General features: G+C 44.9%; 1 protein-coding gene and 1 non-coding gene across 14 annotated transcripts in view; one reads left to right on the top strand and one right to left on the bottom strand.

The window, feature by feature from the left end:
* MACF1 (microtubule actin crosslinking factor 1) overlaps positions 1–12,581 on the bottom strand; it is a 328,942-nt gene that overhangs the window by 258,270 nt on the left and 58,091 nt on the right. The window contains exon 1 of one of the 13 annotated variants that reach the window (XM_057305195.1): positions 11,466–11,976. The exons of 11 other annotated variants lie outside the window; for them this stretch is intronic. In XM_057305195.1, coding sequence (XP_057161178.1) covers positions 11,466–11,517 — 52 coding nt within the window. In that variant the 5' untranslated portion in view covers positions 11,518–11,976. Of the gene's footprint in view, positions 1–11,465; positions 11,977–12,581 lie in introns of those variants that run through there. One more of the 13 variants, XM_057305198.1, reaches the window with a different exon arrangement.
* On the top strand, positions 3,574–3,680 carry LOC113268635 (U6 spliceosomal RNA). Its single transcript, XR_003321172.1, has one exon. It is a non-coding gene; the product is annotated as a U6 spliceosomal RNA (small nuclear RNA).

The raw sequence follows: 12,581 nt of genomic DNA, 5'->3' as shown, positions 1-12,581 counted from the left end.
TGGCACAGCGGTTAAGCGTCTGCCTTCGGCTCAGGGCGTGATCCCAGCGTTCTGGGATCGAGCCCCACGTCAGGCTCCTCCGCTATGAGCCTGCTTCTTCCTCTCCCACTCCCCCTGCTTGTGTTCCCTCTCTCGCTGGCTGTCTCTATCTCTGTCAAATAAATAAATAAAATCTTAAAAAAAAAAAAAAATAAATAAAAATAAAAGGTCTGTCCTACTTTTTGGTAATAGGAAGCACAGGAAACAAAATATGAGGCAGCTGCAGTGGTTCAGGCATGAGGAGATAAGTGACTGGACCAGAGTCATGGCAAAGGGAGCACAGAGGAAAGCGCAAATTTAAGAGAAATTCTGAAGAAACAAAGGACCATCGATGACAGACTGAAAATGCGGGTTGAGGCAGAGAGAGAAGCCAGAGATGTCTCCAGGGTTTCTGATGTAGGAGACTAGAAGAATGTGAGCACCACTGTCAAAAATGGGGAATCAAGGAGGAAAGCCAAATCTAAGCTTGGTTTTGAAAGTACTGAGTTTGAGGCGATATCCAAGTACAGAAGTCCTGCAGGCAGTTGAAAAATAGACCAAAAAATTGAGATTTTTTTTAAATACATACAGTGGAATATTATTCAGCCTTAAAAAAAAAAAGGAAGGAAATCCTGTCACATGCTACAACATAGATGAACCTTGAGGACATTAGGTGCAGGGAAGTCAGCTGGACACAGAAGGGCAAATACTGCATGATTCCACTTACATGAGGTATGTAAAGCAATTACATTCACGGAAGCAGAGAGTAAAGTGGTGGTTGCCAATGCGGGTGGGGGGGGAGTTGCTGTTCAACCGGTATAGAGTTTCAGTCACGCAAGATGAGAAAGTTCTAGAGATGTGCTGTACAACAAATGTGCACACAGTTAATATTCTGCTGTACATGTAAAAATTTGCTAAGAGGGTAGATTTGGTATTTTATGTTCTTTATCACAATAAAAAATAACACCTGAAAACATTGAGAGATTCTTAAGGAGTAGAAGGCAGATGTGGGAGTTTGCAATTTCAAAGAAAGACGGGCATCAAAGAACCGGCTAGAGGGGGAAAAAAAGAAAAAACGGTCAGGAGCAGTGTCATAGCGCCAGCTACATCTGTATTGTGGGTTTATGTGCCTGCACTGTTAGGAGTTTTACATCCGCCACTCCATTTAATCCTCGTAATTTTATGTGGGAGATAGTACTGTCCCCATTCTACAGGTGAGAAAATGGAAGCTCAGAGAAAGTAAGTAACCTGCTCCAAGTCACTCAGCTGGTAAATGAAGGAACTTGGATTTTAACCCAAACCCGCCTGGATCCAAAGCCCACGTTCCTCCCACATCACTACATTGCCTCCCCCTTAGGAAACTGCCAGTGGTAGAGTCAGAAAAAAGAAAAGACCCAGCAAAAGGCACACAAACAGCAATCGGGTATAGGAAAACCGAGAAATGCCCTCACGGAAGCTAACAGAGGAGAACCTTTTAAAAAGGCAGGCGAAGTCATCAACAGTGTCAAATGCCAACACTCCAACACAGACGGAGGTCCACACTCCAAGTGTGTCTGTAAAGAGTCATGTAAAGGGGCGCCTGGGTGGCACAGCGGTTAAGCGTCTGCCTTCGGCTCAGGGCGTGATCCTGGCGTTATGGGATCGAGCCCCACATCAGGCTCCTCCGCTATGAGCCTGCTTCTTCCTCTCCCACTCCCCCTGCTTGTGTTCCCTCTCTCGCTGGCTGTCTCTATCTCTGTTGAATAAATAAATAAAATCTTTAAAATAAAAAAAAAAGAGTCATGTAAAGATGGGCCAGGTACGGCAGCCCACAGAATTTCAAAGAGGCCCAACCCCCAGCTAAACGGGCTTTTTCTCTCCCTCTTATCACTGACAGGCACCTGAGGCTGCTGGACTCCTGGCCACTCCACGGGCCTCCTGCTGCAGTGCCTGACCAGTCCCAGGAAATACCCAGCCAAACACAAACTGTTGCACAACATGGGGTCAGGTTTGACTTGAGCTGCGGGAGAAGTGGATCACCACTCCAACTTTCATGCAATATCCGGTGTTTGTTTCCAGAACCAAACTTGCTTTTGAGAAGGCTTTCGCCTGCTCTCCTTCCTTCTGTCATCCTAGACAAACTAAAATCAGCTACGTATGGCCCCACTTCTGCTGCGGCCCAGCCTCCCTGGAAATGACCTGTCATGCTGCTGCCAGAGTCAGGCTTCTCTTAAAAAGCCCCACACTGTTTATATCATTTCTCTGCCTTGAAAATATCTAGCGCCTTCTTCTGCCTACGTTATTCCTTAGCCCTTTATGAACGGAGACTCAACTTTCCATTCCAGCCTCATCTCTCACCCTCAACAACTGCCCATTCTCCCCCGCTTCCTACTTTGTAACACTTCCCATTCTTCCCCAGAGGAAACGGAGACTTCCATGAGTCTGTTCCTTTGCACACCTGTTGTCTTTCCAAAGTACCTTTCCTCCCTTCTTAACCGCCAAACTGCCACCCAACTTCAAGATTCAGCTCCAGCACCATTTTCGCTGTCAAGTCTTCCCCGTCACCCACCATGCTGCCCCTAGTAATCACTCCACCTCTGCTCTCACAGCACTCTGTTGATATCTCTATAAATAGCACCTGATATGGAGATAAACAGACAACTATACTCCCCCCCCCCGACTGTGCACAGGACTGACAATCCCTCAATGCCTTGTACAGGTTTTCAATGAAAGCAAGGAAGTGGGGGAGACACCTGGCTGGCTCAGTCGCGGGAGTGTGCAACTCTTCATCTTGGGGTTGTGAGTTCAAGCCCCAAGTTGGGTGTAGAGATTACTTAAAAAATAAAATCTTCAAAAAACAAAAACAAAAACAAAAACAAAACCAGAAAGGTATGGAGGGAGGGAGGGAGGGAGGGAGGGAGGGAGGGAAGGGAAAAATATGGGGACTTCCAGAAAAGAGAGAAGAAGCACGGAACATTATCAGGGAGTAAACCAGTTAGTTGGTAACAAATTGTAAAAAACGATCTTCCAAATCAAAGGATTTCAATATATATCATACCAGGAAGTCTAAAAAGGTTCCTCCCACTCCACAATGAGCAAAGGATGCTGTTTAGCCACTGGCATTCATTCAGAGGGACCATCCCCACAGTTGTTGTAACGAATAATATATATGATTAGGGTGACTAGCATGGCGTTTCTCCAGGAAAAGAGCCAAAAGAAACTGTGGCAGAATGGTGCAGGCAAGAGCCTTACCCTTTCAATACTGATAATCTAATTTAAAAAAAAAACACAAGACCAAGGATGGGAGAGAAAAAATAATTTATATTTTGTTAGCATATAGGCTCACTCTGAAGAGAGAAGCATAGTGAACACTCATCACCTATTGTAATAAAAAACACAGAACTATCCCCACACATCTGAAAGTCCAGAGTACTAATCGCTATGCCATGGAACCCCATATTCTCCATGCATTTCACACCAGTGGCAATAGAAGCCAACCCCAGTGTGAACTTGGATTGACTGATAACCCTCTCCAGGCCAGTGACATGCAGTAAGCCTAAAATATATACAGTTAAGGTGCTCACTTGGGCAGCACATATACTAAAATCGGAACAATACAGAGAAGATTAGCATGGCCCCTGCGTAAGGATGACACGCGAATTCATGAAGCATTCCATATTTTTGATGGTAGCTGTACTTGTGGTGAACATAGCATAATGCATAAACTTGTCAAATCACCAGGTTGTACACCTGAAACTAATGTGACATTGTGTGTCAACTATATTCAAATAAAAAGAAAAAACAAAAATTGTTTTTAAAAGCTAAATATAAGGGGCACCTGGCTGGCTCAGTCAGTGGAGCATCTAACTCTTGATCTTGAGGTTGTGAGTTCGAGCCGCAAACTGGGTATAGAGATTACTTTAAAAAAATTAAATATTTTTTTAAAAAGAGCTAAATATACACACACACAAGCACACAATTAAGGAGGGGATAAATTTTAATAGTACAAAACTGTCATGCATCTAAAAACTACGGGACTTTTACTGAAGGTCTAAATAGGTGCCTAGCGCTGTAAAAGATGTTGACAGGCCTCACCCCAGAAACATGCAGATTCCCAGATTCCTTGCACTGGAGAGAATCACCCCATTGTGATTGGTTTGCTTAAGGGCCCTGGGAATGGGAGGGGCAGACAATTCTCACTGTGAAGGATGCAATCCTGTGGGTGACTCAAGACATTTTCCACTATCCTGGCTGCTGTAAAGACAGGCATTTCTATTGACCCCCACCCCCTGCACACAAAGTCCCATACACGTGTCTTCTTTCTGTCAGTCCTCAAGCTAATTTCCAAACACCCCAGTGTATCATCAGCTAGAAAAACCACATGGTCTGCTCCAGGATGTCAACTCCAAGTCAGAAACAAGACTGTACACTTATCAAGTCTGTAATTCTACCCTAAGGCTGTCAGTCCCAAGTAACAGAAGCCAATTTGCACTTAACTGCAATATGTTGATTTCTTTCAGAGGCAGTCACCTACCACAAGCAAGGGTGATGACATAGTAGTCTGTCAACCAATTATATCAGGTTAAACTGGCCCAATCTACTAGCTAGGTTCTAGCTCAGTAACAGCAAGAAAAGAAAAAGAGAATCTCAACCTCGGACCAATCTGGGGTTCCAATCCAGAATCTCTATACAGCAATGATTAGGTCATTTTTGGTACTGCAATTTCCTGATCAACACTGATGGATCTCATAGTACAAGCGGAAAAGGTACTAGGGTTGGGAGGATCAATGAAGCCATTTAAATGCCTGGAGTTGCTAGCACAAAAGTTTCAGAATAAAACAGTGCAGTGATGAGATGATGACATGTGGGAGCTGCTGACTAAGTGAAAGAGACACCTGGCACCTGTCCCATGATGAAATTAACTGCATAGTAAAATATCTGAACCAGCTGGCCATTAAGCCTGAAGACAGAGCTATCCCTAGAGGGCAAGGGGCCAAGAGCTTGAATACCAAGGGGTATTCAAAGTGTTACAGGTAACTTCGGTAGCTTTTAAAAGTGCAATAAAGTTAAAAACCAACACCCAGAGCTTTGAATCTATGTATTAAGATCAGTAATTCCACTTCTAGAGATCTATCCTAAAAAGATCATCAGAAATGCATAGAAAATTTTATTTATGAGGATGTTGATTATCGTATCATAGCAGAAAAAATTAGAAATATGCATGCCACAAAACTGGGAAATGTTAAATAATGATCCATATAAATTCCATATAGCCGTTAAGAAATGTTGTAGACAGGCAGCAGCTCTTTCTGTCCACGGGTCCTGTCCCCGTGCTTTAATAAAACCACCATTCTGCGAAAGAAAGAAAGAAAGAAAGAAAGAAAGAAAGAAAGAAAGAAAGAAAGAAAGAAAGAAAGAAAGAAAGAAAGAAAAAGAAATGTTGTAGACAGACAGGTAAAGGCATAAAAAATGCTCACAAAATAATAAACAGCAAGATAGAGAATTAACATTACAATAAAACGAAATATATAAAAACAATGTTATACATATGGACACAAAAAGATTAAATGGAAACCCAGCAAGTGTGAACATAATCTGTGAATTGTAGGATCTTCATGATTTGGGGTTTTTATTTTTCTGTGCTTCTTTTTTTTTTTTTTTTTTTTTTTAATTTGACAGAGATAGACAGCCAGCAAGAGAGGGAACACAAGCAGGGAGGAGTGGGAGAGGAAGGAGCAGGCTCCCAGCAGAGAAGCCCGATGTGGGATTCGATCCCGGAACACCGGGATCGCGCCCTGAGCCGAAGGCAGAAGCCTAACAACTGCGCTACCCATATTTTTCTGTGCTTCTTATATGGCTAAAATTGTGCCTCTATTTTAATGGCAGAGGAAAAAAACCTAAGTTTTGTTTTGTTTCGTTTTCCCCCTAAGATTCTTTATTAGCCAGCCACATTAAAGAGGGGAAAAAAAAAAACTCCCCCCAAAAAAGCCAATCTCTGAAGGGTGGTGTCAGGGTGTGAGGACTTCTCCTGCCTGCCCAGACACGGCGCTAAGGGACAGTCTTCCCGGCTGGCCAACGAAGTGGATGTCCAAAGAAAAGCGATCAGATAATGAGAACGATGACCTGACACTTCAGAACCAAGAACTAAAACTGAGCCCGCAGCTCGTCAGTGGTCACCGTGCTCACTTGCTCAGCGTGGCCGCTGCCCAAGGTATCCTGGGAGCTCCTCATCTGGGACTGCCTACGGACTGGGAACACCATCTTCCCAATGCTTCCAAGAGCAGTCCATTTCCATTCTTTGAGATTGGTTTTAATGTTTCAAAACAGCCTGAGTCTTACATAGTATCATTTTCTGACCAAAAATTAAGTAGAACTATAAAATGACTGTAGTTTCTCACGGGAGTCATAAATCTGCAGTGAAGAGAAAAACCACACAAAAGGTTGTATAAATGTATACAGCATAGGCACCGATGTCAGAGGCTTTTTTTTTTAACCCCCTATGGTGACTACTGAAGGACATTTGGATACAGGAGGTTAGTTCAATTCTTCAAATGTCTTTTTATGCTTCACACATGCCGGGCAGGCAATGAAACAGATGCAAGAAGAAAGGAGTCAGGGTGCCCACCTTTAGCAACAGTATGACGAACATCTCCTGGGCTCTAACTCTGTGCCAGATGCTACACTTACTACTGCATCTAATCTTAACCTTTTGTGAGGTAAATTTTATTATCATCCCCATTTTATAAGTGAGAATACTGAGGCTTACAGAAGTTACAGGAAACTTACCCAAGAAGTAAAGAGTAGGAGGAAAATCAAATGTTTAAGAACTATAACTAAAATATAACTATAACAAGTTGAATAACTACAACTAGTTAATAGCGGTAACTATAGGCATGCTCTAAAATAAGTACGTTTAAAGTGCTGAGGAAGAGAATTCTATCTCAAAATGCAAAGGAAGAAGAAAGAGAGAGAGAGAGCAAGGAAAGGAAAGGAAGGAAACAATGGGGTAAATGAGGTTGGGCTAGGCACTGAAATGTGGGTGGAAGTTTGGTATATAAAGAGAAGGACCGCGCGCGTGGGTGGCTCAGTCAGTTAAGCATCCGGCTCTTGGTTTCAGCTCAGATCATGATCTTGGGGTCCTGGGATGGAACCCAGGCTCCATGCTCAGGGCAGAGTCTGCTTGTCCTTCCCCCTCTGCTCCTCCCCCTGCTCATTCTCTCTCTCTCTCTCTCTCTCTCTCAAATAAATAAATAAGTCTGAAAAAAAAAAAACAGAGAGAGAGAGAGGACAATGGTTATTCCAGGCAAAGGCAACAGGACAGTGTATGCCAAGGAAGAGAAAGGTGAAAGTGTGTGGGTATGCTGGAGTATACTGGGTTTGTTTTTTTTTTTTTAAGATTTTATTTATTTGACAGAGAGAGAGAGAGAGAGTACAAGCAGTGGAGAACAGCAGAGGGAGAGGGAGAAGCAGACTCCCCACTGAGCAGGGAGCCAGACGTGGGGCTGGATCCCAGGACCCTGGGATTATGACCCGAGCCAAAGGCAGATGCTTAACGACTGAGCCACCCAGGTGCCCCTGGAGTATACTGGTTTTTAAAAATCAGTCATTACCTAATGGACCTATCACAACTTTTTTTTAGAAAAGACTAGAGAACCACTTTCTCATCATTCAACTTCAACTACCGTCTCTGCCTCCCTAGTTAATCCCCAATTACCAAGCCACAGCAGAGGCCTGGACTCTGCCAAAGAGAAGGACTTGGGCCAATAGTTAAACCTCTTGTACCCACAGGAGAGGTCCATCTGGGCAGAAATCACTCAACGACTATGGTTTTTGGCAGGCCTGAAAAGTTGAAATTAAAGCCCAGAAGCCGCCACAACAATGGGATACACTGCACCCCAATACTGGTGTCAGAGCACCAAAGATTCACAGGAAATTGGGGATGAGTACTTCAAAAGACTTCTACAATGTGTCTATTCTCCCACTGAGCTCCCTTCAACACTAGATGGAAGAATGGCTGTAAACTGAACCATGTCAAGAAAAGCAAAGTGAGTAACTAAACAAAAAGGGAAGCGCAGGACCTCTTTGTATCAGCCCCTCTGCAATACACAAAGATACAGGTGAAAAGGAAAAGGGAAGTAGTTATTCACCATAATCTGGAAGCACAGTGGGTGATACTCCGCCCATAAGACAGTTTGACAAAAGCAGTGGTTTGTATCTAACCATCTGCCTGGACGCCCAGAGTTGAGGAAATAATTGTCTAACAGCTTCGACAACATTCCAGAAATGATTATAAATACCAAACCACAACAACTACATGCCCTCTTTCAGGCACCTCTCCACCCGAAAAAGATTCAAGTTCTGGGAAAGAAGGAAGGTTAAATCAGATGCTTTCTCTGGGTTAATGAACAAGACGACTGCTGTATCTTATACATTTTACGCTATAAAGACTATTATGCAGTGTATATAAATGAAGTTAGGATTAGAAAACAGGACACAGCTCAAGGAGGCCAGTGTGGGGAAAAAAAGATCTATTGTCCTCACCTCAAACCACCATACTCTGCTCTCCCGCAGAAAATAAGGTGCCCCAATGTGTGTTACACATACACTTGGGCAGTTGTGGCTATTTCCAATAGAGCAAATACAGCCATCTTGGCTGGTATATTCCCAGGAAGTCCTTAGCAGGACCGATGTTCTCAGATGAGCCAAGCCTTGGGTTTTCCAATGTAAATGACCTATGCCATGGGAGTATTTAAACAGCTACGTGGATTAATACATGTAAAGTCCTTAGAACAGGGCCTTGTCCATAACTAACATTTGCTGAATGCTTGCTTTTATTTCTATTATCAGTAGTGCTATTGTCTTCCTGTCTCAACCATCATAACCGTCCTACAGTGAGATCAATAAGACCAGGAGCCAACCATGTGGATGGATGACCAGGGCTACAACTCCCCAGCCAGACTGTGACTTGACCGAGCTCATCCTGGACTAAAGCAGGCACAAGGACTCATCATGATTCTAAGTCTCCGGGAGGGACCGGGGAAAGAAGAGATAGAACCAACATCTGGTGAACTCTGGTAACATTCCAGACACTCAACTGTATATATATCCTCTTGTTTAATGCCCACAGCAGTAAGTGCTTCTGAGTTCATCTTGGAGAGGCAGAACCAAAATAACCCTCGGATCTGGGGCGGGAAGAGCAGAGTGTGAGCTGCCACTGCAACTGTGGTCTTTGCTATGCTCTGATTTCAGCCCCACGCAGGACACACCCCAGGATAGGTGTATCTCGTCTGTTACTTGTTCATTCCTAGCACTGTTACTCACTCCTTCCCAGAAAAGAAAGAGGCAAAGGAGGGAGGGGGTGAAAAACTTTATAGGTGGGTTAAGAAAATAAATGATTGCCAAGCTGGTTTTAATATAACCTCTTTCAAAAGCAGAAATAACCTTTGCTAGGGTGGAATTTCTAAACTCTACACCCCTGAAAGGATCAAATCAAGACCTATTTGTACCATTAGCTCCACTGAGGAAGTCAGAAGAGTTACAGGAAACTGGAGACCAAAGCAACCCCTATTTAGGGAGTGAAGAAGGACTCTTTCCTCCATGCATGTTTCGTGGGAAGAAAACAAGAAGTGCCCCTACCGGTCATGTCTGCACTTTGTTCCTGAAGCACCTGCAGCAGAAGAGGACAGGGTTATGTGTGGGGTGGTCTCCTGAGAACCTCAGGAATCTACGTAGGTCACTTCTAAACTTGATTCACTTAGGCCACGGCCACGGCCACCCTCATGTGATTTAACCGCTCATCTAAACCTGACACAAAGAAGAACCAAAAAGAAAAGTCCTACTCTCCAATTCTGTAGGTAAGTCAATCTCCTGTAGTTTCCATCCACCACCTATCCATCTTCAGGAAGCTCTGGCCTTTTATCACAAGACTGGTGCCAAGGGTAATAGGGAATAAAACTACACTAAGGAGCTCAGCATCCAAGGAGAGGCCTTGGGTTCCTACTCCAAACCTTTTCTTCTACTGAAGGAACACTCAAGTTATTAAGTTTGATAATCCTTCCATGAGATTTGCAAACAGAGGAGGGAAAGGGCTCCTTCTGCTGGGTGGGCATGATGCCCAGGAATATAGAAGGATCCCTCTAAGACAGGAAATAGGGCAAGAAAAGGGGGCTCTTCTATGGCACAAGGGTATATCCTTGTCCCTCCCTTCACCCAGAGCCCAACAAAGCCCAAGAACTGGACGAGTGTCTGAGAAGCTCCACTGGTTCCGTGCTGCGTCTCACACCTCTTCCCCATGAGTCTGGGTGAAGAAGTCCCGACTCTTTCTGCCCGCTCGAAACTTCCTTTGACAGGGAAACAACAGTTAATGTGGCTCGTTCTTGCTAAGACCTGCCTGATGCCTGATGAGCTTGCAGAGACCCAAACCTAAACAGGAGTCAGGAGTCCTGGGGAAAAAAAATATTTATGCGGTGCAGAGGGAGACAAAAGGAAAGAGAAAGCAGAAATTAGTAGAACAGTGCTTTACAGCTGCATATCCCTTGATAGCATACAAAGCTTTCCATGTATATGCTCTCTTAGAAACAGTTCTTCAACAGATAACGGAAGGAAGGAAAATACCCAAAGACGCTGGCAGGATGGGAGTCTCCCACTCCCTCCTCCCTAAAGAAACCCACTTACCCTGTTCCTCTCTCTACCTCCCCTACTCTCTCTGCACCCACCCCATGGTTGCTCTGGATCCAGAATCCAGACTGCTGATGAAAGAGGGAGGGGTTGAGCACCTTCCTAAGCACATGGAAATAAAACCAATTAATTAGAGAAGCAGCAGCAAAAAGATTTCCTTCATCTTCCTCTCAAGAGCCAAAGAGGCCTGCATTTTTTTCATCTGTGGTCAGTGAAGAGTCTGCCAACCATGTAAAGCAGACACTATTCCTTTTAAATATTATTCGATCAAAAAGTTACCTCCTTTAAAGTCACTGATTTATCCCTTTACATGGCTTTCCAGGCCTGTCAACCTGCATTCCTCCTCCCCCCAACCACTCCCTATTCCCCGTTCTCTCCAGGTGGGACTCTGACTCACTGTAGACACAGGCCTTGGAAAACCTGGCCCAAGAAACAGCTACACCTAGGTGAGGCTGCAGTGCCTGATGGCAAGAGCCCTCCACCCTCACTGCCCCGGGAGTGCCCTGAGCTCTGCTCGACTCAAGAGAGCAGGGGACATTTCTTCATTGCCCATTCAGGCAAGAGAACAGTCGGCTGTTGAAGCAGCTAAGAGGATCCCCTCCCACTCACCCACTATCGCATTTACAATGCCAGCCCTAGACACACCAAAAATTATGGCCAGCTCAGAGTAAGAGGGCTTTCCAAGCCCCCGAGCAACTGATGGAAAGTAAAGACCCCACATAACACACAACACAGCAAGTGTTCACAAACTCAGCAAGGATAAAGGCAGGGAGCCAGAAGCCCCATCATACCTCTAAGGTTGTTGAGTCCCTCCAGGAACTTTTGGTACTTGTAGGCATTCATGCCCCTGCCCAGCTGTGTTGGTTCAGTGGCTAGAAGCAGGCAGCATGGCACGGTGACAGCTGAGAAGTGAAAGCGTTAGAACCGACTGTCTCTACCACCGCACCTCCGAGCCCCCAAGAACTGGACTTTGACCACATTTACAAGTGACGTCACCACAGAAGGCTTATTACATTACAGCCCTTTGTGCTCCCTCATTTGTTGCAGCGAGCGGAAATACCTCCCCAGGAGGGGACAGCCCCTCCTTTGTGCAAAAATGAGGCGGGAGACCACAACAGGCCCCTGCCTATCATCTGCCACCTCATCTGCCACCTTCTCTCTCGACTCCAGCCCAGGCTCCACTGGGATTACCACTCCTCTGGTTTAAACTCTAGGGAAAGAGGCTTTAATGCTTCTCAAGACACCAATTAGGGGCTCATCTAACATTGGAGAATGAAACCTTTAAAGCGCCACACAAGAATGTCACTACAGGAGCTCTTGGGCAAATATCACATGGCAACGGGGCAGGTTTTATAAAATAAACAATGGACACTGCACTCTGCCTGCAGCAGTCCTGTTTACAGCATGGAACACAGCCACACACAGGCGAGACACTGCTGATCAACACAGTCCGTCCGGGAGACAGAAGCAGAGACTGTGAAGCCCACTTCCTAAGTGCTAAATGCACAACTTGGGAAGGCGGGACGTTCTCCATAGACAACTCAGGAGAAAAGGCAGTTCAGCCACCCCCCCACCATGCTCCCCACTCCAGGGCACTATTCTGCTCAGCTGACTTGTTTTTGGTTTGCTTTAATGATGTCAGTAGCTCATGTAAATTTCCTTCTACTCCATAAGCCTCAAAAAGATGACCCGCCCCCCGCACCGCCCAATAATCACAGGCTTGTAGGATAAACTACACAGATTATATAATAAGGGGGGGAACCCTGAGATTTCTATAGCATCTCATTGTAAGAAATTCAAAGTGCTTCATCTGCAGGGTGCCTGGGTTGCTCTTCATTTCAGCTCAGGTCATAATCTCAGGGTCGGGAGATCAAGCCCCACATGGGCTCCGTGCTCAGTGGTGAGTC

The sequence above is a fragment of the Ursus arctos genome, unplaced genomic scaffold (assembly GCF_023065955.2).
Source record: "Ursus arctos isolate Adak ecotype North America unplaced genomic scaffold, UrsArc2.0 scaffold_32, whole genome shotgun sequence".
NCBI lineage: Eukaryota > Metazoa > Chordata > Mammalia > Carnivora > Ursidae > Ursus > Ursus arctos.
The sequence above is the reverse complement of the archived record's forward strand: the minus strand, read 5'-3'. Positions and strand labels throughout refer to the sequence as shown.